General features: G+C 37.7%; 1 protein-coding gene across 4 annotated transcripts in view; it reads right to left on the bottom strand.

The window, feature by feature from the left end:
* Positions 1-27,821, bottom strand: part of ptprua (protein tyrosine phosphatase receptor type Ua) — a 377,653-nt gene that overhangs the window by 98,735 nt on the left and 251,097 nt on the right. For all 4 annotated transcript variants that reach the window (XM_079829338.1, XM_079829340.1, XM_079829339.1 and 1 more), the window contains exons 8-12: positions 23,180-23,503; positions 13,441-13,550; positions 8,765-8,966; positions 5,797-5,899; positions 3,529-3,826 (exon numbers count right to left, since the gene is read on the bottom strand). In XM_079829338.1, the coding sequence (XP_079685464.1) occupies positions 3,529-3,826; positions 5,797-5,899; positions 8,765-8,966; positions 13,441-13,550; positions 23,180-23,503 (1,037 nt within the window). The remainder of the gene's footprint in view (positions 1-3,528; positions 3,827-5,796; positions 5,900-8,764; positions 8,967-13,440; positions 13,551-23,179; positions 23,504-27,821) is intronic.

Genomic DNA, 27,821 nt, shown 5'->3' with positions numbered 1-27,821 from the left:
AACACAAAATTCTAAAGATGGACACTTGTTTCTCTGGTGCATAAGGTCTATAAGCTGCAAAATTTGAGGTCTCACTCAAGTCTGTAGCGCAAATAGTGCGAGATGAGTTATGTATTGGGTTTAAAAAATTATCAGGGGGATTAGGGGGTTGGAGCAACAGCCTTTTGCAGCTAGCCTTTCCTACTAATAATTTCTGTTTTATTCTAAAAATGTATTTGTATATTCTAAAACCCAACCCATATGCCTATTGAGCTGCAGTAAGCCACTTTAGTCAGAGTAATTACTGTTTAAATTCAGGGCAAGTCTAATAGAGCAAACCTGCACCTAATTATCAGGAATAATTGTCAAAATAATAAGCACCAGCAAAGCCGAGCATTTAACGTCGCTCATGTTAAAAAGATTTATTTAGGCTGATTGAGATGGAAATGTGTTTGGGTCAGATAAACAATAACCTAAATGAATTTGACTTGTCTTGTGTTAGAATAAACTCACTTTGAATGGTGAGTGTCAGACAGCGTGAGTGGTTGACGCTCCTGTTTATGGCCAATTATGTATTCATTACTTTCCATTAAAGGAGGGATTTTCAACACAGTCCTATTATTGGATACAATGGTACCTTTGTTTTGTTTGTAATGACGAGACAGCCGGCCAACATGAGTCAAAATGAGTGTGTTTGTCTTATTCTCTAAATTTATAACCCTCCTTTTTACTACAGGGACACTACAGAGTCATTCCCTTGACAAAGATACAGAATACAACTCCACAGGCCTCATTAAAATGAAAATTGATGATCAAATGCTTCTCACTTTTGCACTCACAATGAAAACTTCCATGTACCACAGTCTGAATCTCTGCATATCACTTCGATACATCAGACCAAAAGCACCACAACAAAATAAGCAGCATCTTAATAGCAGTAAATAGGATGTTATGTTGTGCTCAAATGATTTATGTCCTTAAATAGCTTTCCAAGGTTGCTACAGAAGCAAATTATATTTTCAGTGGTAGTTATTTATTCTCATTAATTATATAATCATACATAATTTATTACTGTATATAATTTCCTTGGCTGCTGTCTATTTCCCAAATCTCCACCCAACATCAAAGTTAACTGGAAATGAAGAAAAAGTTATGGTGCGTTAAGCAGGCTTAAACAAGAATTGATACTGATAAACTTGTAAAGTCCACGATCTGGAGGGACACCTATCAGCAGAGTTTAGCTCTAGCCCTAATTAAACACAAGCAAACCAGCAAATCAATTCAGTGCCGTAGCGCAAATCTGTATTTATCTATATAGTATCTGTGTGCCACACTCAGGTAAAGTGATGTTAATAAAAGGGGAATGGTCACAGGAGATGCTTCTTATTCTCAAGTGGAAACAACCATACGTTTCGGTTGACCACTTGTGATTGGATCACTTAAACACATCTTAATTCCAGATGGAAACAGGGCTTCAATTTCACTCGCTTGGTTTCCAATTCCATTGTATATATGACAGGCATCAGGGAGCTGTATTCAATATGCAGGAGACTCTCTGAACTCCCAAGAGAAGTGAGATGTCTGAGATAAGCTCATGTGCTATCGAGAAAATCTAATTAAAAATTGTCTGATGAGAATACACTGAAAGAGCCGTCAATGTAGTCTTAAAGAGCTGGTAAACTGAATATGATGTTATGTGTTGCCTTACAAAGAGTTAAAGAGCTGAATAGACCTGAAAAAGACCTGGTCTGAAAGCACACTAAAGAAGAAAGAGAAGGTGACCCATTCAACTGTTAAAGCTCGAAAGCCCCGAAATGAACTGAAAGAAATAGCACTTTCTTAACAACAGAACGAACTGGACATGGTCAAAAAGGTATGACACTTATATGATTCAGATCAAATGGATCTTGTCAAAGGGTCAATAACATCTGGTCAAAGACTCTTACATGTTAATAATCAGAAAAGGTTCATTGTTTGCACTCCTGAACACACTGATAAATGGTCAGTCATTGACAGACATTCAATGAAGGAAATAGGAAATTGGCATCTTCTTGCGGCAATGTAAGCGTAGCAACTGTAAAATGTCAGCAAAAGCAATTTCCTGGTGGCTAAAGCTTCTACATCCATGGCAAAGAGCAGAGAAGATGCCTCTGGGGTCAAGTGTAGAACCAAGGTATTAAGTTATTTATGTAAGTGACACCAACAGTGGTGACAGCAGTGCTGGGAAAAGTTGATATGTGATGATGTGCAAGAAATCTCAGAATGAACCAGGTGTTATACAGCTTGGAGGACTCTTCTATATATAAGATCCCTACGTTTCAATATTCATGACTAGAATGTAACTAACCCCCACCCCCCCATCATTATTGTAGTATAGCTGAAGTCCCGCCATTACTTTAGTTTCAGGACCGCCACGATAATAATAAAATAAAAAAAAATGTGTTGATGTGCAACACACTCCAGTTTCATATTTAAAGAGTAGACCAGATATAATGCTTTCATTTTGTTTTATTCTGTTTGTAAAGATTTCGCTTTTCTGCTGTTATCCTTGGGTTCTTTCTCTCTTTCTGGATTGTCTGTTGTGTTTTTAAGAGTGATTTTTCGGATGCCTGCTGCTGGGGAGAGTACCACCAATCAATAATTTTCTACATTTCTAGTCAGGGTATCTTACCGTGATTTTGTGAATTTTGTGCAGTCTTTAGCAATGCTTTAATAGCCTTTTTCAGAATTGTACATCTCAAATCACTAGCCAATCTGGCAGGTTACTTATTGTGTTGAGTCACATCTGTGCAGATTTAGCGCAAATACTAAACTCGTGAGTCATCATGCAGTGTATTGTGCAGAATCTACACATTTCTGGCTTACTTGAACATAAACATAACTATGCAACAAATAACGGTGTGCTTGTTCATTTGCATTGATGCAATAGCAAGATTACAAAAAAACATAATAATGTGGCGATACCTGGGGTAACTAACCCCATTGAAAAAAGCCAAGCAACGAAGCAGACCCTGGTTTATACTGCATTTGTTAATCTTTGTTAACATTATTTAATAAAAATACAACTGTTAATTTTCTGTTCATGTTACACAACAGTGCATTAACTAATGTTAACAAATACAACTTTTGATTTAAATAATGTATTAGTACATGTTGAAATTAACTAAGATTAATAAATGTTGTAGAAGTGCAGTTCATTATTAGTTCATGTTAACTAATGTAGTTAACAAATGTTAACGAATGAAACCTTATTGTAAAGTAACCCCCCCCCCCCCCCCTTCATTTTGGCTATTAGAAGTTCTAAATGGCCGGTAACTTAAAAATGTAGTAGCCAAATTGGCCAGTGATTGAAAAAATTCATTTCAAACCCTGCTGATACATATGCTAAGATCTGATGGGATGGTCAACAATGTAATATTTAGTGGAAATAAGTCTTAAAAGACAATGCTTTCTCTCTTCATGACAGGATATTTTAAATAAGCCAGCTTCACCCAATATACATACATTCAATTCCTTATGAGTATTTATTGGGCAGATGTGATCACTCACCCCTCTGAAGTTACTGGAGGCCTGGAAGTAGATGAGATAATTCTTGCTGGGGTCAAGAGGTGTGTTCCAGTAGCCGTTGTAGGTGTGGTTGTCCCCCACGGTGAAGGGTGTAGCCTCTGGCAAGCTGCTGGGTGGGAGTTCAGCAGTGTAGTAATGAGGAGGTGCACCACTTGCCCCTCCTCCTCCCACTGGAGTCTCTCCATGGGAGGAAGGTGCAGGGAAACACTCCATGTGACCCAACTCCCTCCGCCTCACTTTTCTGGAGCTGTCCTCCTCTACCACAACCACATGGTAGGTGCTGAACAGGAAGATATAATGGTCTTTAAACCCTGAACTGTTCTGGACTGTACCATACTAATTTTGCATTCCTTGACAGAATAATGGTCTCATGTGCTTAACACTAGAACCGCCACGGGGTAAAATTAACCCATGGCTGTTTTTCAAATGTACATAACAGATTTCCAATAAAAATGTCTCCCAGTCACTGACTTTTACTAAATTGTGTTCTTTACAATCCCCTGTTGTTAAAAATTGTTTAGATAAAACCAGATTTAGAAAAGGGGCATTTATACCTATAAGCGCCAGCGGGTCAAATTTACCCCTATATAATTCCTCTATTTTCGCGCTGTGTTTGTGCAACACGTCGTCTTACTGTAAACAGTCACACAACGCACGGTCAAATAAAGATGTTTTAGCCTATTTATAAATGTTCAAACTTTGGATTAATTATACATTTTTGATTTGCAATTTTGTATTGAGTATTGTTTGCTACTGTTGCTATTTATTCAAGTCTGCCCGTTCCCTGAAAAAAAAATCCGATATGATGGAATGAATAAAACAATTTTCATGATTATCCCAAGTTTATTGCTGTTGTTCTCTTATTCAAATTATAAATTATATAACTATACAAATGAATAATTAATTAGGTAAAACTGTGCACTTGAATTCGTATGTTATCCTTATCGTAAGTTGTCATACATCTTATGCAGTGTTGTGTATTATTATTGCTCTTCATTGTCTATTTAGGGTATTTTAGTCATTTAAATAACATGGGTTATCTTAATATGGGATTAATTACATTTTATTATACTATTACACCACCCAAATATATATTTATTTCCATCTAATTCTCGTCGTCATTGCGGGTTGGTTTAGCCTATAGTCACCAAAAAGTGATTAGTGTAGCCTGCTTAAAATAGCATAAAACAACAGGACAAAAACATAGTTGATGACTAAAAATAATAATTTCATGACTCTATACATTACTTTGTGAAGACAGTGGCATAATACAGTGACATATTACGTTTTTTAGCCGTATCAATACAGTATTAATCTGCATGGGTAAATTTTACCTGCTGGCGGTTTTAGGTCGCGACCTCTGGCGGTTCTAGTGTTAATGAAACAATAGCTAAATAAAACTAAATAGCCTATATAACAGTATAAGAAGGCTCATACAACAGTATATTTGCTACATGATTTTAAAAATTCCAAGCCAAGCACAAAACTATAGAAAGCAATTTAGCTTGCCATTAAAGTGGTTTAGTGTATGTGCAATTACCTTAGAATTCAAACATACCATGATTTGGATGTGCATTTGTCAGCAATTTTCAATGACTTCAAATATCTCCAGTCATATTTATAATGTACAAGCCTATTATTTATTTATTTTATTTGACTGTTTTCCCACTAATGCCATACTTTCAATTAATTTCTTCTGAATAATATGCCGTGTTTCCACCGCAGGAACTTTCCCCAGGAAGGTGGTAATTTTGAGGTGGTACTCTGTGTGTTTCTACCGCAGGAACTAGGGTCTAAATTAAGTTCCGGGTAAATATTTCCCTGTCAAAATGGCCCTGCTTGCAAGGTAGTACTTTTTCAAAGTTCAATAACTTTCGGGGGTGGGTCTTGCCATGAGTTTACGCAGCAATTTGATTGGTCGACTCCACGCAGTATTTTATTTCAACCGCTGTGTGCAGTTTGAGTTGGTTGCTATTCAAATCAACAATGAAGTTTAAAAAAATGACTGATGGACCGACGACGAGGTTAAGGCTTGTGTTCCGGGTAATTTTGGTAGAAACGGGGCTATAGTTTTTAATGACAATCAGCCATACCCCCCCCCCCCCCCCCCCTAATGCTAATATGCATTTAATCTTTGGAAATCTGGATTGTTGTCATTGAACAAGTCTGCCAACAGCCTTGTCAACTTCAAAAATATATTTTTAGCAACAAAAAAATTTTTTTTTTGTCACATTATATCGGGTTTATTACCTAACAGGTGCTCCTCGCCCCAAGGCTGGACGCAGCAGGACTGTTATGGTGCTCTCAGATTCACTCAGCGGAGAGGGGACGTCTTCATAATCAAATGCAGGCGCTGTGGGGGGAAGAAAGAGCAAACAATATCTGATCTGTCTCAGATGTGAGTAAGAAATCAATTTTCTGTGCCAGCATAAATGACACCTGAGTGATTTGAGATCTGGACCAGTGAACAAATCATTCTTTTGTGCTGGTCTGCAAATTCCACTGAATGATCTGACTCTATGTTTCTGTTGCAGTGTTTCTCAGTTAACAGCTCACTGAAGGGGAATATTATCAGTAAACAAAGACTTAAAATACAGATTTAGAATGACATAAGGATGAGAAAATAACAACAGAAGTTTCTTTTTTGTTATCTTTTTTTTTTTTTTTAAATGACACTCCCACACACCCAGCAACTCTAACACACAAAAAAAATCTTTCAAATTAGTCTTGGTTTTCCATTGACTTAAATCCCTTGCTCCAAAGAGAACAAAAATCCACCCCTGACAGAGCGTACCACACAAGGGCCATGAAACACAGTAATGGAGGCGGATGAGAGCGATCCACAGTCTTTTATGAAGTCTCTTGAGGGGTGAGTGCAGAACAGACCTCCTGCTCCCATTCCTGCTTATTATTGGAAGTCAATTAGTGTGCTAGTACAGGGAAACGGGTCAATGTCTCAGCCTTCAGCATACCAAAACAAGCAGAAAATCTACAAAGATGAGAGCCGCCATCACAGTGCTAGAGTTAGATCTGTTTTATAAGAGGACCGTGGGATGTTGCGATTGACATGTTTATTGGAACTAACCTCAAAAGAAACACACAAATAGGAAAAGTTTTGCTAAAGCTAGGTTTGTGTGTGTGTGTGTGAGAGAGAGAGAGAGAGAGAGAGAGAGAGAGAGAGAGAGAGAGAGAGAGAGAGAGAGAGAGAGAGAGAGAGAGAGGATATTTAAGGGAACAGTTATTGCTAAAATTATTTACCCTGAAGCCTATTTGACAAAGCAGGGAAGCTATTTTATGACTTCAGAAGATTGGAATACAGTTCCCAAGTTGTGTGGACGTTTAAGGTGAGACACCACAGATGAGACACCTAACGCTAACTCTAAGACAACTGACCATCTGCAGCAGGCTCTGCCTTCATAAATCACTGAAGCTGTCCGTCAGTGCAGCTCAAGTTCTCTGATTTTGAGACACTTGTAAAAACTCGAACTAAAGTGCATATAAAATCTTTAATTTACAGTGTTTGTGCTTTTTTTTTTCACACGACAGTGTGAAAAAAAACTGATGGTAGAATTTAATCTTGCTGAGGAGGAACACTGAGGCATGAGTGTTTTTATGTTGTTTTACAAATGAATGCTAGGCCTGACTATTTAAGTGACTGTATCCTGATTATAAACTAACTATTACACCATTGATGCTGATAAAGATACCTCAGGACATTTAAGATACTGACACTCCAACAAGTGACATTTGACTGGAAGTTTATATCATTGTTCTTAAGAAGTTCTTAAGAACGTTCTGTGTATATGGTCCCTTGTTTTGTATTACAAGTTTTCTAAAATGTTATGTGTAAATATGTAAATGTGCCATTATCTAATTAAATTTTCAGAGCAGAAATTGGAAAAAGGATTAAGCCATGTTCAAAATTCTTTCATTTTTTGTTAACATATTAAAGTTAAATGGGATTTTGGATATCTCTTTTTATCATTCCATAAATCAGAAAATACTGTCAACAGCGAGAAACAACACACATACACACACACACACACACACACACACACACACACACACACACACACACACACACACACACGTTTAACTCCCAATGTTTTAGGAATAAAATACTATGCAAATCAGGTGAATTATATATAAACAAACCTTTGCAAATATTAAAGTATTTGGGAGAAAACAGCTTAAAAGATATGTATTGTACACTCTAAAAAAATGCTGGGTTAAAAATAACCCAACTTGGAGACTAACCCAGCAATTGGGTTGTTTTAACCCAGCGGTTGGGTTAAATGTTTGCTTAAAACAACCCAATCGCTGGGTTAAAACAACCCAATTGCTGGGTTATTCCATTTTCAACCCAACTTGGGTTATTTTTAACCCAGCATTTTTTAGAGTGCAAATTAAATCTACAGATACAAAAATATATAAAGTGTATATAATAAACACTTAAATGTGTCTTATAGATATTTTCTTTCCACTAATCTGAAAGAAGACATGTTATGGAAGGAAAATATCCCAAAATCTCAAAATTGACCAGTGCATGAGGAAAACAAAAAATGGCCTGTAGTGTACTTTTGTATTTTTGGAGCTTGATAGCTCATGGTAATAAATGAGCAGATCCAAAATGTTTGGAGTGATGCAAGTAAATCATTTACATTTTCGAGGGAACTATACCTTTCATGAGGTTTTTTAAAGGGGACTGTCCAAATGATGCTACATTTTTGGTAATAACTACCAAAGGAGTGAAGACTAATCAGCTTCTCTTTAATGATCCGTTTATTGAGCAAATCAAATGCAAAGCCAGAGACTTTCACCACAAGTCTGTAATTTAATTGGTGAAAATAAGGGTCTACCATTTTTCTTTCAGTTTACACTGTTTTCCCCTCAGTTTGTTGACTTAAGCCTGGGTAAACCTTGGTATCAATATTTCTGCTGTTAAGAGTCAATCTCGCCAAAAGAGTAGCTTTTCCCTAGCTGAGATTATGTCTAATGAAGTCAAAATAAAGTCTGAATAAATCCTGAACCAATTAAAAGGCCCTTGCAGGCATCCCACATTCATTCCAGTGATAAAACCAAAGCCCATCAAGCTTCTAGTGGAAAACTTATAATTAAGTACTTCAGATTCAGATTCAGAGAGACACAGCTTAAATTTGTTGGTTTTCTGACATGGCTCATATCCCAGAATTTCATGTGGCAATTCATATTTCCTCACCTGAGATATTGGTGGTGATTTCAGTTAGGGCAGTCTGGCCAAAGCCCTTAGCGGTGCGGGCACGAACAGACACCAGGTATGTGGTACCAGGGTGAAGCCCGGAGAACATATGATATGTCTCGTTCTTCAGTTTGGAGACAGTGCGCCGTGGGCCAGGAACGTTGATGCTGGGATCTGACGATTCGATGCTCTGGTAGCTGATCTAAAAGACAATAACAGACAGTGAGCCCAGAGGAAATGATGTAATACCGTACAGTGGAGGAACAGTGTTGATGAATCCCTGTGATGCAGTCTTATAGTCAGCTACTGTGTATGCTTCACTTGATCCACAACAGAATATTATATTTTTCGAAAGCACACTTTAAGCTACACAGATTGTTTCAATATAACAAAATTGGTAGCATTCATAGAATGTTACGGGTATGAGGAAACTCATTAAGTTAAAGCAAGTCATTCCAAGACCTAAACATCTATGTACATTCAGACATAATATTTCTAGACTCATTTACTCCCCAGTGATATCTTGCTGCTCCATTTTCTTCCATGCAAGAGGACTCATGGTGTATAAACCATTTAATATATTTCATATAAAATGCAACTCAGCCGGCAGATATATGTTTTCATCCAGAGTCTCAATTATATGGTGACAAACTGTAAAAATGAGAGGACATTTTAACTGCAGTAGACCCACAACTAGATACAGGTGCTGGTCATATAATTAAAATATCATCAAAAAGTTGATTTATTTACCTAATTCCATTCAAAAAGTGAAACGTATATTATATTCATTCATTACACACAGACTGATATATTTCAAATGTTTATTTCTTTTAATTTTGATGATTATAATTGACAACTAAGGAAAATCCAAAATTCAGTATCTCAGAAAATTAGAATATCGCTTAAGACCAATACAAATAAAGGATTTTTAAAAATCTTGGCCAACTGAAAAGTATGAACATGAAAAGTATGAGCATGTACAGCACTCAATACTTAGTTGGGGCTCCTTTTGTCTGAATTACTGCAGCAATGCGGCGTAGCATGGAGTCGATCAGTCTGTGGCACTGCTCAGGTGTTATGAGAGCCCAGGTTGCTCTGATAGTGGCCTTCAGCTCTTCTGCATTGTTGGGTCTGGCATATCACATCTTCCTCTTCACAATTCCCCATAGATTTTCTATGGGGTTAAGGTCAGGCGAGTTTGCTGGCCAATTAAGAACAGCGATTCCATGGTCCTTAAACCAGGTACTGGTTGCTTTGGCACTGTGTGCAGGTGCCAAGTCCTGTTGGGAAATGAAATCTGCATCTCCATAAAGTTGGTCAGTAGCAGGAAGCATGAAGTGCTCTAAAACTTCCTTGTATATGGCTGCGTTGACCTTGGACCTCAGAAAACACAGTGGACCAACACCAGCAGATGACATGGCACCCCAAACCATCACTGACTGTGGAAACTTTACACTGGACCTCAAGCAATGTGGATTGTGTGCCTCTCCTCTCTTCCTCCAGACTCTGGGACCCTGATTTCCAAAGGAAATGCAAAATTTACTTTCATCAGAGAACATAACTTTGGACCACTCAGCAGCAGTCCAGTCCTTTTCGTCTTTAGCCCAGGCGAGACGCTTCTGACGCTGTCTGTTGTTCAAGAGTGGCTTGACACAAGGAATGCGACAGCTGAAACCCATGTCTTGCATACGTCTGTGCGTAGTGTTTCTTGAAGCACTGACTCCAGCTGCAGTCCACTCTTTGTGAATCTCCCCCACATTTTTGAATGGGTTTTGTTTCACAATCCTCTCCAGGGTGCAGTTATCCCTATTGCTTGTACACTTTTTTCTACCACATCTTTTCCTTCCCTTCGCCTCTCTATTAATGTGCTTGGACACAGAGCTCTGTGAACAGCCAGCCTCTTTTGCAATGACCTTTTGTGTCTTGCCCTCCTTGTGCAAGGTGTCGATGGTTGTCTTTTGGACAACTGTCAAGTCAGCAGTCTTCCCCATGATTGTGTAGCCTATAGAACTAGACTGAGAGACCATTTAAAGGCCTTTGCAGGTGTTTTGAGTTAATTAGCTGATTAGTGTGTGGCACCAGGTGTCTTCAATATTGAACCTTTTCACAATATTCTAATTTTCTGAGATACTGAATTTGGGATTTTCCTTAGTTGTCAGTTATAATCCTCAAAATTAAAAGAAATAAACATTTGAAATATAATGTAATGAATGAATATAATATACAAGTTTCACTTTTTAATGGAATTAGTGAAATCAACTTTTTGATGATATTCTAATTATATGACCAGCACCTGTATATCCTCTCACTAAAAGTCATGAAAAAAACTATTAAATTGTAGTCTGATTTGATATTTGCAGAGCTACATATATTCTTGTATAGATTATGTCTTTATGTCCAATGTTTGTGATATTTTGTATTGTTCCATGACAGTCATATCACACAGGGTCATCTTTTTTCCATTAAATCGATTAATCTTTGACTAGATGGGAGGCTCTCAAAGCTTATATAAAAGGACTAATAGTTACACAAGCAAGATACTTAACAAATTCTACCTCTACGTGATTCATATAAATAAATAAAAAATATTAACAAAACATTTCTTTTTTTTAGACTACTTAAATATTTCTGTCTCAGATGTAGAAATACAAATATATTATTATATTTATATTATATTTCAGACCTGGATGGCATCTCTAAAGATATATGGTGTAATGAAACCCCCATATTTTAGCACGGAACAGTCACACCTCAGATTTGAAATTATAGTCTTCATTACAAGCTGTTTGAAGAATCTGTTGAAACTGCTCCACTACCACCCTCACTTTGGAATACTCATATAACATTAATGTCAAAGTCGGAGGAGCCACCTACAAAGAGTGACTCATTTATCTTGCTTAATTAAAGCAAAAATTATTGCAAAAGTACTTACAAGAAAGCTTGAAAAATGTTTAACCTTTCTAGGTACTTCAGAGCAAACATATGTGCGATCTGAAGTACTGTGGTTTTATTGCACATATTACACATCAGAGACAGAGTCTGTTTCACTTTGATGCAGAAGTGTTTGACAGAATTGAAAACAACTACCTTGAAGTGTTAATTTAATAACAGAGAAACTTCATTGTCCCTCTCAAGATCCATCAACTTCAGAAATTATATGCTCTATTTTGCAACTACTTATTATTAAAATGCTGGTGCAGCAAATCAACCACTGAGAAATCGTTACCAAATTCATCAACATAATTTAGCCCATCAACAACAACAAATAGCACAGTGAACATAAAGCTACACACGTCAATCTCAAACGAGCGATGAGTGTAAGCTGAAGCTTACATGTGTATATGCTGACAGCTAAGGTAATTGAAGTGGGCCGAAGCAGTGAAATATTACCAGACTAAAGCACTTAGTCTTAAACACAATTGCCCCATCCGACAGTCTCTGCAAGGCAAAAAAGCAATTATGTTTGTTCGTCGACTAATTGAAGCTTGGAGAATTAACTACAACATGATTAGCATAAGAACACCTAGACTCTGTGAAGGGTGGAGAGAATTTACACACACTAATGGCTTGCTGATTGGGAGGGAGTATGAGGGAAAAAAACAAACCCTGAAAAAAACAAAGGAGGAAATGGATCGTACTCCTATTGCTGAAACCAACATGATTTCATGAGAATTCGTATGCATTTGTCTATAAAGTGTGGTACTACCACACGTACAATTAACCCTCTGGTGCTCCTCGCATCTCGGTCAAAAATGACCGACATGAAGTTTAATAATGTTTGAAAATGAGTTTGATAATGTTTTTTATCTGTCAAAAAATATATATTTTTTTTATTTCAATGAAATGAAGGTACTATATTTTAGTTCGATAAAGTTTTTTATTTAATATGTTGTATTTTTAGGGATTTTTTTAGTATTAAAGGTGCCCTAGAATGAATTTAAACAATATTTTAAATTGTTCTCTGATATCTACATAGAGGGTTTGTGACTTATTTAAGGGCAAAATTAGTCCAGATACGGTTTTACAGGTCCATTTACAACCCTAGAAATTGTCCCTAGAATGAAATGGTCTGTTTTTGCCTTATTTGGAAGGGTCATGAATATTAATGTTGAGTTCTGCTCTGATTGGCTGTTTCACTGCGCGGCTCATTTCAGTAGCTTCAGTGACAACAAACACATCATGACAATTGAGAGATTATTCATCCAACCTTATATGTTTGAACCTGTTTCTGACGAAGATGCAGATTTTGAGGAACAACCAATTGCTTTGAGATTGTAAATGGACGCTGTAATTGTAATTGATAAATAAATATCTTACATTTCTATAGCTGTAAATACGTAATCATGTTTACGTTTTAGTTTCAATGCTAATATGCGTTATGGACATATTGACAGCATCTATGTACTTATGCCTACGTACTGTATAAACAATGAGACTAGGCTGCTGAAACGTTCATGTGATTCTGCATAACAGCTATACTACAATATTCTTCACCCCACAGTATCAAAGGCAGCATAAACTGTGGTGTAGTCATTATAATAGGAATTCAATGCATTAATGTGTCAATTTAGCTTGACGTTATTTACAACCTGACACACTTTTGGTAATTATTACTTACTAAGTCTAATTTTAAGATAGATGTTTCCATTTACAATGCTTTCTAAATAACACATTACCTCATACTGTGTGATCAGACCATTAGGCTCCAAAGGCTCCTCCCACTTCAGAAAGATCATATCGTCCAATGGGGTGAAGGTTAAAGATTCAGGGGCAATTCCTCCTGGGACTGCAGGAAAAGAAAGAAAACAATCAGAGTATGCTCAGATCCATCTTACTAAACAGAGTATAATACACAGCTGAGATGAAGGTGGAACAGGTGGAGGCAAAAACAACACCTCTACAGACTAGAGGGGAGGAACGTTTGATGTTCTTGAACAATTTGTCTTCTTTACCAACACATGGTGTGGAATAAAATAGGGCAAAAAAAAGAGAGAAAGAGAGAACACTTGATGCTAGACTCAATGTTTGAGAAAGAGAAAAGGATCCAACTTTCAACCAGGCATTCAACATGGCTATAGGCTGAAATCATCTCATTACGGCTCAGTGAGTATGAAAGTTGGGGAAACGTATGTAATACGTTCTGGAATGGTCCTCAAATGGTTCAGGTCATACTTAGAAGGGAGAGGTTATTATGTGAGTATAGGTGACCATAAGTCTGAGTGGACATCCATGACATGCGGAGTCCCACAAGGGTCAATTCTTGCACCACTCCTATTCAACCTGTACATGCTGCCACTCAGCCAAATAATGAAAAATAACAAAATGGCTTACCACAGCTATGCTGACGACACCCAGATCTACTTAGCCCTATCACCTAATGACTACAGCCCAATTGACTCTCTATGTAAATGCATTGATGAAGTTAACAGTTGGATGTGCCAAAACTTTCTTCAGTTAAACAAAGACAAAACTGAAATTACTACATTTGGAAACAAAGATGAAATTCTGAAGGTGAATGCATATCTTGAGGCTAAAGGCCTGAAATCAAAAAATCAAGTCAGGAATCTTGGTGTGATTTTGGAGTCAGACCTGAGTTTCAATAGTCATGTCAAAGCAATAACTAAATCCGCTTACTATCATCTCAAAAATATATCAAGAATTAGATGCTTTGTTTCCAGGCAAGACTTAGAGAAACTCGTTCATGCTTTTATTACCAGTAGGGTGGACTATTGTAATGGTCTTCTCACCGGCCTTCCCAAAAAGACCATTAGACAGCTGCAGCTCATACAGAACGCTGCTGCCAGGATCCTGAGCAGAACCAGAAAATATGACCATATCACACCAGTCCTCAGATCTTTACACTGGCTTCCAGTTACATTTAGGATCGATTTTAAAGTGCTCACTCAGATCATCAGGATCAAGTCAATTAGAAATACCAAGGGTTCACTCAAAGCAAGGAGAGTCTGCTTTTAGCTATTATGCCAGCCGTAGCTGGAACCAGCTTCCTGAACAGATCAGATGTGCTCCAACAGTAGCCACTTTCAAATCCAGACTCAAAACACATCTGTTTAGCTGTGCATTTACTGAATGAGCTGTGCCACTGTACGTGCTTTGTCCGAACTGCTTGCATTTTAATTTATATGCTTAAATTTAACCCTGTTTTTATTTTTATTTTTAATTATACTCTTTATTTTTATCTTTCAATATTTTCTTTATTTTTTATTTCTTTAAATTCCTATTATAACTGTAATATTTTTATTTCATTTCTGTGTAAAGCACTTTGAATTGCCACTGTGTATGAAATGTGCTATACAAATAAACTTGCCTTGCCTTGCCTTGCCTTGCCTAATAGTGAGTGTTATGAGCTATAGGAAGGGTGGCTTCCAGTATTCAAATGCAGAATCTTGGACAGTATTGAGGAGAGTTAAGGAAAGATGATTTCACTATGCAAACAGATGGGAAATGTGTAGAATTGGTTCCATTTAAAAAACAAATGTTGATGCCAACAGCAATTTTGGGCCCAAGCATACAACATACAGTTTCTATAGTTGTTTGTTCTGTGATACACATCAATTGCTTCCCTGTAGCTCAAACAGAGCGTGGCGCTAGCAACGCCAAGGTCATGGGTTCGATTCCCAGGGAAAGCAAGAACTGACAAAATGTAAAATGTGTACCTTGAATGCAATGCAAGTTGCTTTGGATAAAAGCGTCTGCCAAATGCATAAATGTAAATGTAAATTGTGATTGCTGCACAAATGCATCAATGCAAGCAATTTGGGGGAAACAAAGTGGAATATGCCACATTAGGCTTCTGTGCTTCCTTTTCCCTGTGAATACTTCCCCCCCCCCCACATGGCGTACATTAAATGGCTCACAGACAAACAAAATGCATGGTATGATTGCAATTATGGATAGATTGTCTACTCATGTTCCTCTTATCCACAGAATTACTACACTGCTCATCAAGTATCAATCATTAAGTAGAATTGAAATCTAAGAGTATGGTCTGTGCCAGCTAGTCAAAGATTGCATGACTTCAATTTGTTCAGTTTGTGAGTCCTCTAAACAAAACAGGTTGCAGGTCTGATCTAGGCCCTGTTTACACCTAGTATTAAAATGTGTTTCGGTTGATCAGTCGAGGGAGACACATTCTATCTCAAGTAGAAAAAAAATCTTACAAAAAACAAGGCTACCACTTTTTACAGTGTACTCTGATACATTATTTATAACTTTAACCCAACTGTTATAGATGTAGGCCTAATCTGTTCTAAGATGAGATATACATCTGAACAAGTATGAAGCATAATGACACATTTTATAACTAGCGAAGCCAACTGTTATAAGTATAATTATAACCATCTATTTCACTTCAAGATTAGATATAAATTTGAAGAAAGAATGCAACATATCATTAGAAAATAAAAAAAATTTAAAACTAAATGTTGACAATTGAAAAATTACAAAAAAACATGCCAAGGTCTAAGCCAATCAAAACCAACAGCCCACTGTAATCAGTCTATATACGTTTATTTTGAGTTTTCCGAAATGCGTCTTGTTTGCAATAACATATCTATAGCTAGCTACATAGTTTTGTGAGGATTTTAACTGAAAATAAAATGTAAACTTGTTTAAACTTTGCCCCTTTCTTGATTTCCAACAGTTGCAAAGTACAACGTGAAAGTGCAAGGCTGAGGTGCCATAGTGGGTTCTAACATCCATGAGCACATTGAGCAGGCAGTTTCATTCTGGTTGAAAGTCTATCTGAGTGTCAAAACGAAAATGTGCATGCTCAGATGTGTGAATTCGGCGATATATCGTGTATCTGCTGATTCACGCAGGGGAAAATAAACTTTCAACAAAACATTCAGGGAATTTAGAACGTTCTGATGAAAGGAAATATATAGTCCATGGCTAGATAGACGTTTGAGAATGCATTGCTTGTCTTACCAGAGAAAATTATTTTTTTATTGTGATCAATCACCCCTATGGTTAATCCGCCTATGCTGTTTCCACCTGGTGTTTAAATCCATCTCTTTTGTCCACTATTAACCACTTCTGTTCTGATTTTTCAAGGGGAGGGTCTATGGGCGGTTAAATGTGTGGGCTTTTTTCAGACCTTTCGATCTAATGGACGAAATAAGCTCACACAATGTACATATGAATGCAACTGGAGACTATGGAAAAACACAAGGAGAGCAGCAGCTTTCGTTTCTGCTCTGACAGCCGCAAGACCACGCCGAATCCTGGGAGTGTGTGTTAGAAATCAGGAATGGTGAGAGAACACTGTGCTTGGTATGTTTTTCATCTTCAATCCAAACTTGGGTTTTCAGCCTAGAAAGTTAAAATCCCATCTGGTTAGCGCACTTCCCTTAATGTATATGCGTTAGTCAGTAGGCGGAGAGTAGACGGTCTTTTGTCAGTCCCTCCAGAAAAAAGCGATTATGCGATCGCACGATTTAATGCATAATCAGCCAAAGTCTGCATATTTATGCGGGGGCCGCATTTTTTCAAATACGCCGCACTTTCGCTGCATAAATTGCCTATTTCCGCGTGCAAAAAATGTCCGTTTACTTCACACAAGAGCCATTTCCCCCATATTGCCATGGGAATGTTTTGAAGTGACGTAATTACCCAATGTGAACATCATCGAAAGCTGCAAACCCCGTGGTGAAACCATAGATATCGGTGAAACCATGATGAAGCACGCAAATGCCCATTTGCCAACAAAAATAACAGCAAAAGACAGCGCAAAGCAGTTTCCCGGTGTGTTGACCGATTTCAAAACACAGCATCATGAAGCTTCGAAGCGTTATGAATCAGTGAGTCGATTCAGCGGTTTGGATCGCCAAATTCACGTATTTCAGCAGTTTGACACGCGATCCGAATCATGAATCGACTCGCTGATTCATAACGCTTCGAAGCTTCATGATGCCGTGTTTTGAAATCGGTCATCCCTATATAAGTCGTTATTTAGGGTTTTTTTGCGCACAAAAACTACTCTTGTCGCTTCATAAAGTTATTGTAGAACCACTGTAGTGAGATGGACTTTGTAACGATTTAGTACCTTTTATGGGTCTTGAGAGTGCACAGTGCATTGTGCCAATGGAGGCCTTTCTGAGCCATCGGATTTCAACTAAGGCCTATTTTTATAACCAGAGTTTTTCCTCCTCCGTGTTCCGAAGATGAATGGAGGTCTTACGGGTGTCCAACGACATGAGGGGAAGTCATTAATGACAGAATTTTCATTTTTGGGTGAACTAACCCTTTAAGAGATTGCACTTTGTGCATTGGAAGCACTCAAATGTCTGTTTTGTATAGCTACCTCTATAAAACAGGAAGTTATTTATTCATTTTTTCAAAAGTTATAGCATATTCCTTTTGTTAAGCTACAGAACTTGTTTGACTCAATGTTTTGTAAATTTGAGCCATGTGTTTATTAAGGTCTTCAATAAAACAAGATGAGAACTTAAATATTCCCAGCACTTTCTGCTATGTAGTGCTTTTTTTCTCTTTTTCATCAAACCGCAGTTTTTGCAAGTTCCCGCAATTTCATCGCATAAAATTCCATAAATATCCCGCATTTTCCATCGCATTTTTGAAGAAAAGGTGCCGCATAATCAAGGATTTTTGCCCGCAACAATAAAAAAAAAAAAGCCGCATTTTTCTGGAAGGACTGTTTTGTGGCTGTTCGAACACATTTGACCACATGAGCATCTACACTATGAAATCAATCTAGTCGAATGTGTTTTCGACTACCTCTGGAAGTGGTCGAAAGTGAACGAGCTCAAAATGTTTTTGTGCTGTCCACTTGTGATCCGACCAACCAAAACGTATCCTAATGCCAGGTGTAAACAGGACTCTTGTCACAGATAGCATAGTAAAAATAGTAGCAATTTATTTTACAGTTATGTTTGCACGTACTTAATACTACTACTACTACTACTACTACTAATAATAATAATGATAATAATAATAATAATAATAATAATAATAATAATAATAATAATAATAATAATAATAATAATAATAATAATATACACCGATCAGGCATAACATTATGACAGGTGAAGTGAACAACACTGATTATCTCTATATCACGGCACATGTTAGTGGGTGGGATATATTAGGCAGCATGTGAACATTTTGTCCTCAAAGTAGATTTGATGTTAAAAGCAGGTCTTTGAGCATTTGACAAGGATTTGAGCGTTTGACAAGAGCAAATTGACCAAATTGTGATGGCTAAACTACTGGGTCAAAGCATCTCCAAAACTGCAGTCCTTGTGGGGTGTTCCCGGTCTGCAGTGGTCAGCATCTATCAAAAGTGATCCAATGAAGGAATAGTGGTGAACCGGCAACAGGGTCAAGGCTCATTGATGCATGTGGGGAGCGAAGGCTGGCCTGTGTGGTCCAATCAAAAAGACGAGCTACTATAGCTCAAATTGCTCAAGAAGTTAATGCTGGTTCTGATAGAAAGGTGTCAGAATACACAGTGCATCGCAGTTTGTTGGGTATGGGGCTGCATAGCCGCCCGCGGACCAGTCCGATTCTGACCGCTGTCCACCGCCGAAAGCACCAACAGTGCGCACATGAGCATCAGAACTGGACCATGGAGCAATGCAAGAAGGTGGCCTGGTCTGATGAATCACGTTTTCTTTTACATCACGTGGATGGTCGGGTGCGTGTGCGTCGCTTACCTGGGGAACACATGGCAGGAGGATGCACTATGGGAAGAAGGCAAGCCGGCGGAGGCAGTGTGATGCTTTGGGCAACGTTCTGCTTGGAAACCTTGGATCCTGCCATCCATGTGGATGTTACTGTGACACGTACCACCTACCTAAGCATTGTTGCAGACCATGTACACCCTTCCATGGAATGGTATTCCCTGATGGCTGTGGCCTCTTTCAGCAGGATAATGTGCCCTGCCACAAAGCAAAAATGGTTCAGGAATGGTTTGAGGAGCACAACAACCAGTTTGAGATGTTGACTTGGCCTCCAAATTCCCGATCCATAAGTCCGATCCATGGAGGCCCCCCCTTCGCAATATACAGGATTTAAAAGATCTGCTGCTAACATCTTGGTGCCAGATACCACAGCACATTTTCAGGGGTCTAGTGGAGTCCATGCATCGACGGCTCAGGGCTGTTTTGGCAGCAAACGTGGAACCAGCACAGTATTAGGTCATAATGTTATGCCTGTATATTGGCTGCAGAGGGCATGACACCATTGAAATTCAAGTGACAAACCAAACGCTCCAACAAAAAAGACTGTAAATGTTGTTTATGCGTTTACAAAATTGTGAATTTCCCTATTCAGCATAAGTTATGTTAACAATTGTTGTTGGGCGTGCAGTTCATTTTAGGGACATTTCATCAAGAACCGTCCTAAACAAATGGGCCGTGAATGAACTTAGCACTGAACTTACCAGTAACATCAGAGACTGCTGATGCTGCATGACATGTCGTGAGATAAGGTAAACACTGACTACTAATGAGTAGATGTCCAGAACATTTTGGAATATAACCAAAAACCTTCACATGCATATCCCATCTCTATAGAGACGCTTGAAAAGGCTGAAAAGCAGCAGAGTGTTTTTATATCCCTCCTTCTCATTTCTCATTAACTCTCTCTGTCTCTTTCTGCAAGCATACTGACTACCAGTAATTTAACATTACTTGGAGAATTAATTAATTCATTAACTTCAGATCTTGATGTTGTTTCTAATTAACCAAACACATCAAACACAAACAAGCTTTATCAGTGTACAAAACATATGAATAAACCAGCAGAGAATGATAAATGGAGAGGATTCATTATGAGCCGTGTTCATTTTCAGATGGGGAGGTTTTCACTTGACCTCTGAGAGTTTCATCTCAATGCATTTGCATGAGAATGCGCCTCCTGCAAAAATGTGCTACCTGACACACAATGTAAATAAAAATGCATAAATAAGCAAAAATCTTTATTCCATTTTGCTGGTGGCCTTTTCGTATGAATTTTTCATATACTTCCATTTAAAAGTATGATCTTCCATTTAATTAAGCTGAAGCATGGTATTCTGTGAGTCAATATTTGTGTTGTTGCTATAATTGGGCTTCAAGCACTGCGGGCATACTGGGCCCTGGTGCGGTCGCTACATCATAATTGCTCAGATAAATACATGCCTTTGCAAAGATGGATGAGTTATGGCTACTGACCCGTGAAAAAAAAAGAAAAAAAAAACACCTCGGGGTAAACGAAAGTTTAATCAAACTCAGAAAGTTTATGAACAATACAGAGATAAGAAATTTAATGATGCAATTCTTCATCATAAGTCGTAAATACTTGATTACATCACATATTGAGCTGTTTGGGAGTTTGTTCTAAAGAAAACTGTTCTGAAACACGAATGGATTAAATGCTTTATGAGACAATACTGTCTTATTAAAATGTTTATGAATGTAGCTGTGCAAGGTCTGTTAATGTAGTGCTTGATTTAATAATGTTAACGTTCCCATGCATGCTAACAGGTGGTTTTCATATTTAAAATGTCTGAATTATTGATTATGTAACTTAAATTACACAAAACTCTTACTAAATCAAGCAATAAATCAGAGGTTACAATATTTGACAAGGAAAGTTGAGTTGACAAGAGGAGTGAAGTGTGGATATGGCCATAAAGTCATGATGGTTTATTGGACGGTGCAGGTTTGAATCTTGCCTTAAAGGAACACTCCACTTTTTTTGAAAATAGGCTCATTTTACAAGTCCCCTAGAGTTAAATAGTTGAGTTTTACCGTTTTTGAATCCATTCAGCCGATCTTTGTATCTGGCGGTAGCACTTTTAGCATAGCTTAGCATACATCATTGATTCTAAACAAACCATTAGCATCTCATTCAAAAAATGACCAAAGACACTTTCAATATTTTTCCTATTTAAAACTTGACTATTCTACAGTTACATCGTGTGCTAAGACAAACTGAAAATGAAAAGTTGCGATTTTCTACACCTATATGGCTAGGAACTACGTTCTCATTCCTGCGTAATAGTCGCAGATCTTCACGGCCGTACCATGGCTGCAGCGGCGCAATGATTCGTAGGTATTCTGTGAAACACGGTGGTAGTATACCCCTTCGACTTACTATCACAGCCCTTTACAACACACAGAACCATGGCTAATCACACAGGTAATTCCACAACACAATTTGTCGGCTGCAAGCCTTAAACTTTCTCTGCAACTACACGAACTTAGTGCCGGTCACATTGAAAGTTACCTAGCTGGGGGCTACTTTAAGGGGCTGTAATATCATTGTGCTGCTGCAGCCATGGTACTGCCGTGAAGATCCGCGACTTTTGCGCAGGAATGAGAAAGAAGCTCCTAGCCATATAGGTGTAGAAAATCGCAACTTTTCATTTTCAGTTGGTCTTAGCACACAATGTAACTGTAGAAGAGTCAAGTTTTAAATAGGAAAAAAATTTAAAGTGTCTTTGGTCATTTTTTGAATGAGATGCTAATGGACTTATCAGAATCAATGATGTATGCTAAGCTATGCTAAAAGTGCTACCGCCAGATACAAAGATCGGCTGAATGGATTAAAAAACGGTAAAACTGAACTATTTAACTCTAGGGGACTTGTAAAATGAGCCTATTTTCAAAAAAAGTGGAGTGTTCCTTTAATACCACTTTTCCCAATATTTACCAGTCATTAGTGATCGCGCGCTCAAGGCTGTTGGACATTAGAAGTAAATTGTAAATTAGAGTTAAATTGTATTAGAGGTAAAAAATGATATAAATACTGATCTGTTTCTCGCACAAACAGATCGTTTCGTGTCTTAAGACATCAATGTGTCGTCACGAGCCACAGGGTTTAATTTGGATTTGTCTGTGCATGTTTTTTTTTTTATTCTCATACATTTTGTTACCATTCATATGCATTATACGACTGACAGACTGCAACCTATATCACCTATATTTTGGATGCCCTGCGGGTAAGCAGATAAACATAACATTTTCATTTTTGGGTGAACTATCCCTTTTACTGTAAACTAATAGTTTGCAAATGATTGGTAAGTACTTTATTACTGTATACCTATTATACAATGTCACTGAATTTTGATTTCATGGTGACTTAAAGGTGCACTGTGTAAATTTTAGCGACATCTAGCGGTGAGCTTGCAAATTGCATCTGCCCACCGCTCACCCGTCCCTTTCGAAGCACATGGTGACTTCAATGGTGACTTCACTGTAAGGGGACCCGCAGTGTATGTAGATAGAAATGGCTCATTCTGAGGTAATAAAAACATAACGCTTCATTATGTAAGGTCTTTATACACCACTGAAAAAATAGTTATGTATATTATATTGCATTTCTGTCAATAGATCCTCATAATATTACAATGCACCTTTAAGGCAAAAAAAAAAAAGATTCAGTACTCACTGTCTTCCTCCGTCTGAAAGGTCACTTCTCGGCTCTCTTTCTTGCCCTCTGGATTGGCCAGCGCCAGCCTCACATGAACGGCATGGAATGGTGGTAGATCCCGGAGTGTGAAGCGGGAGGTGTTCCTCTCCACCGACAGACACTCCCTCACCGTGGCATTATTCCCGCCAGCTCCGCCCCCAGTAGCAGTGGAGTAGCGGTAGCACAACGACAGGGAGTACGTATGACAGCGCGTCAGGTTGTAGCCGACCGGCTCCCACTGCAGGAGCAGCTGACGGGATTGAATCTCCGAAGCCGTCAAACCTTTGAGGGGACGCATGGGCTCTGGATGAGACAAAAGAGCAACTGAATTATTATGAACTAAATTATGTACATTGCACATTTTCACACAAATTTGAGTTTGCCATTAAATGATGCTAAGCTAATGACACCAGATATAATTTATATTATTTGAAACAACACCAAACAGAAACGTTTTAAATATCTTTCGTTAAATGAAAAATGTGTCTTCACTATATTCATAATTTCTCCTGCCTTGTCCAACATCTTGGATTATTTTTATTTATTTTTTATTTGTTTCACTGAGCTTGTCACAGTGCATTATGAGATTGCCTTTTCCAAGAAGAACATTATAAAAAATAAAAAAAAAAATTTCAAAAAGGGGTTTTTACAGCGATTTCACGGCTGCATAAAAAAAAAAAAACCTTTCAGTAAATCCAGCTCACGTGGGGAAGACGTTGTTCGCTTCATTTCACCGGATTCGTTTGTAAACAAGAGACTGGATTTGCAGACAGGATGAGATTAAAAAACAATGCTTTGGCTTCTGGATCTGACAGGAATGATGCAACACATTTATGTGAGTAAAAAGATTTTTTATATGTGATAGTATTGCATTGTTATGTTTGATATCTACTGATTATGTATGTGTCTAACTAAACATAACTTCCACGCTGTCACAGGCTTGAGTATCCTTTGTATTTCAGGTGCTGTTGGTTCATTGTCCAGCAATTCGTGATCAGACTCCATGGGCCGTATGGGCCAGGGCTCACACTATCTTAAATAGTGAAATACACGCGCGTGCACAGTTATATCCACCGATCGGGTCGGCCAGGTAATACAAAATAACATTCCAATTAATTGCGGGTGGATGAGAGATAAATCATTGTGTTTGTTTGATAAAGACATTTTGTGAGCCTTGTGGGGCGAATCATTCCTGTTGCTATTTTTCCACATTGGAAGTTTTCAAAACAATTCCTCACGTGTAATGACTGGGGAGCCGCAGCTCATTATAATATGCAAAACGGTTATCCAATCATAGCAGTGGGCATTTACTTCCAAGTCTTCAATGCGGCACACCCATAAAAATGAGCTTTTCAAGAGCAAGGCTCAAAACCAGGGTAGAAAATAGCCTATTACTTATTCATTTTGATGTTTTTTAATGTAAAAAACACACAAACGTCTTAAAGGGGTCATAGAATGATACATGCACTTTTACAAGTTGATTATACAGAAATGTGTGTTGGCAGTGCCTGTACACAACCATCCTATAATGATAAAAATACATCCAGTGTATTTTTTTAATATCCTTATATATTTTTCCCTGTCTCAAATCGAGCCGTCTGATCGTGTGACGTTACACGGTGTACGCCCCTCCTAAGATTGTTGATTGACAGCAGCTTTTCAACACAGACCCAGACCAGAGCGAGCTGTCATCAAGGCGTCTAAGCGATTGTGGTGTTGTGTTGTTGGGTGTAATAACGAACACAGCAGTCATTTTGATGTTCCTAAATCCGAACCACTGAAGACCCAGTGGCTGCTGAGTTTTGTTTTAGAAGGGAATATTCCCCCCGATCAACGTCAATGTTTGCGCGAATCATTTCTCAGCAGACTGCTTTATAAACGATCGTCAGTATAAAGCAGGTTTTGCTTATAAGCTGCTCTTGAAAAAAGGATCGTGTTCCTGCTGCACCTCAGGCAGATGTGAGTGTAACGATTTATTAACCTTTATATTAATCTTTGCAAATCGCTTGCACGCTTCACGATGAATGAGGCTAAAGTTTACAGGGTAAGTTACATTACGGCATGCTTTCTGTGTATGACGTTCTCAATATAATTCATAATCCCACGTTTATAATGAACAACGCGTTATGTTTGTTATTACAAACTGTGTAAGTTACTCGGGTGATAAAGTTAACGTGGTAACACTACACTAAGCTTACTTTTGTACATGGTTTATAACGGTGTCTGTTACTGATTAAGAAGTAATGTAAAAAAAAAAATCTTATAACATAACATCAATCTGTCAATGAACTAACACATCAGTAAACACATAGCAACTACGCTACTCTGCCAGTACAAAGATAGATCAAAGTGACATGACGTTAACCAACCATTCAGAAACGTTCGTCATCTGTTCCTGGTCCGACTCCGGTTCAAAATGATAAGGTTGCTCAGATGTGTCCTCAGAGACTCCCGTTGCCATTATTTTTCGAAAATATACCCTCAAATGTTGTCAAGGCAACACTCCACGTGTGTTGTGGTGTTGTGTCGGGTCGAACCGAACGCCCCACAGAGCAGAGGGGGCGGGGTGAGCAAAGCTCATTATCATTTAAAGTCACATACACTGAAATGACTTGCCTAAAACTAAGCTGGTTTTGACCAGGTAAAATGAGTGTTTTCTTACAATACTAATGAGAATTTTTAATTAAAGTATATTACAAACTTTTCATTTAGACACTAAAGAATCATATTAACTTGTACAAAAATGTCATTCTATGACCCCTTTAAGTTGACATGAAGATCCTTTTGTGCAATGGACAAATATCGAAAAAGAAAAAAATGCACTGTGGAATCAGGGTTCTATTTGTCAGCTGTTGATTGTATGTTCAGATGTGGGAGTTTCACTCAAAAGATAAAGTAAATGATTGGAGAAGTCCTGGATTCATCACCAGAGAGAAGGTCCAGCTTGATTAACCATAAAAAATAAAAATAAAAACACAAAAAAAAAACACACACACGGTACAATTTCAGGAGCGACAACCACATATAAATACAGGAGTGAATCCCCTTATCATTCTGTGTGTGTACGAAACACAAATTGCGATGATTGTTCCACCATCAACAGAGGTGTCATGGGTTTTTATGCTTGGAAGCCTGCTTCACAGAGTGGTAGTGTTGTCATGTCCACTTTTTTAGAAGCGTTTTTGGGATCGTCGTCAGGTGCGGGTCATGATATTTTGGTCTTGTTTTCAATATAAAGCATTTGGATTTATTTTGGTTTATTATGGGCTTGTTTGTTGTTTGGTTTTCTAGAAAGATCTGGCAACACGAATGAGTAAAGGCTCATGCCTCTTTATCTCATACCCTGTGATTTACATACAAAAGAGAGACACCTCTCTAATGCGCATTTAAATACATAATCAACAACTGGTTGTTCAGTTTGGTTCCATAAACAATGCATTGAATTTTTGTAAATGCAGTTGGGACTGCCTGTTCTTTTTGGGAGTTCAATTTGGTTGTAGAATGTGATTGTCACATTCTGTGATTGACTTTAAAAAGTCCGGTAACTAAAGCTCTAAAAGGTGAATTCACTACCAAATGTAGCAGCAGTGTCTACTTAGAAAATCTGATCTGTAATATGCAATTAGAAAATAAATATAGTGAATTATCATTTCATGGAGACCATATATGTAAATAAATAAATAAAGCAGGTTATGTTCCAGGGTTAGTTTGCTTAAGAGGTATTCAGATGTGTTTTATATAACTAATATAGTTATTAATATAACCACATTTGTTTCAGTTATATAATATACACTATTATATATTAATTCTAAAGAATTAGAATAAAAAGAATTATAACAAGGTAATGTTTAAATGTTAATTCAATTAAAATATATGTATTATTTATTTTATTGTCATCTCACACATGTATCTGCATTCAATTAATTAGCATTAAACAAACAATATATTCCTTATTCTCAGTGAATACATATTGCTTAATAAATGAAGACATTGAAAAAATGTTTTCTGTGCCCTGGAGGTGTTTTGACATGATAATATTTGTTTTTGATTTAAATAACTTCATTTAAAAGTAGACATTCTAAAGACATATCTGTCATGTCTGTGTGGCAAGTATTCACTGAGTTACAGTTCATTTTCAGATGCATTTCAGAGTGGACTTCACTGAGAGAAACACGGAAGAACGCGCATCCTGTTTGTTTTCTTTATTTAGCGAAAAGCACAACATTACATTTTTATTGTGAGTGTACACACAAATAAAAGAAGACACTTCAAGCTCTGTAAAGACGTATCTCTCATGTCTGTGTGGCCAGTATTTTAAGTTGTTTTATGCTGTCATGAGGAAAGATCCAGCAGAACGCACCGGCATGTTCATCGAGTTCAGAGGGTTAATTAAGGTGACAAAAGTTTAGAACAAATTTTCAACTTTAAGTACACTAGCACACTTCAAAGCTAACAGATATGGGTGACAAATCTCTGAATTAGATTTCATGGGGTATTTATTATTGTTCCCTTTCGTAGGGAACTCGCACTGTGTCGAACGACTCTTTGGGAAATAATGTCACAATGTGACAGGTGTCTGAAATCACTATCGAATCACGGTAATCCTATTGACCGGTGACAG

This window comes from Gobio gobio, assembly GCF_949357685.1.
Source record: "Gobio gobio genome assembly, chromosome: 11".
NCBI classification, from domain to species: domain Eukaryota; kingdom Metazoa; phylum Chordata; class Actinopteri; order Cypriniformes; family Gobionidae; genus Gobio; species Gobio gobio.
Note: the sequence above shows the minus strand (reverse complement) of the source record. Positions and strands in the feature narration are given on the sequence as shown.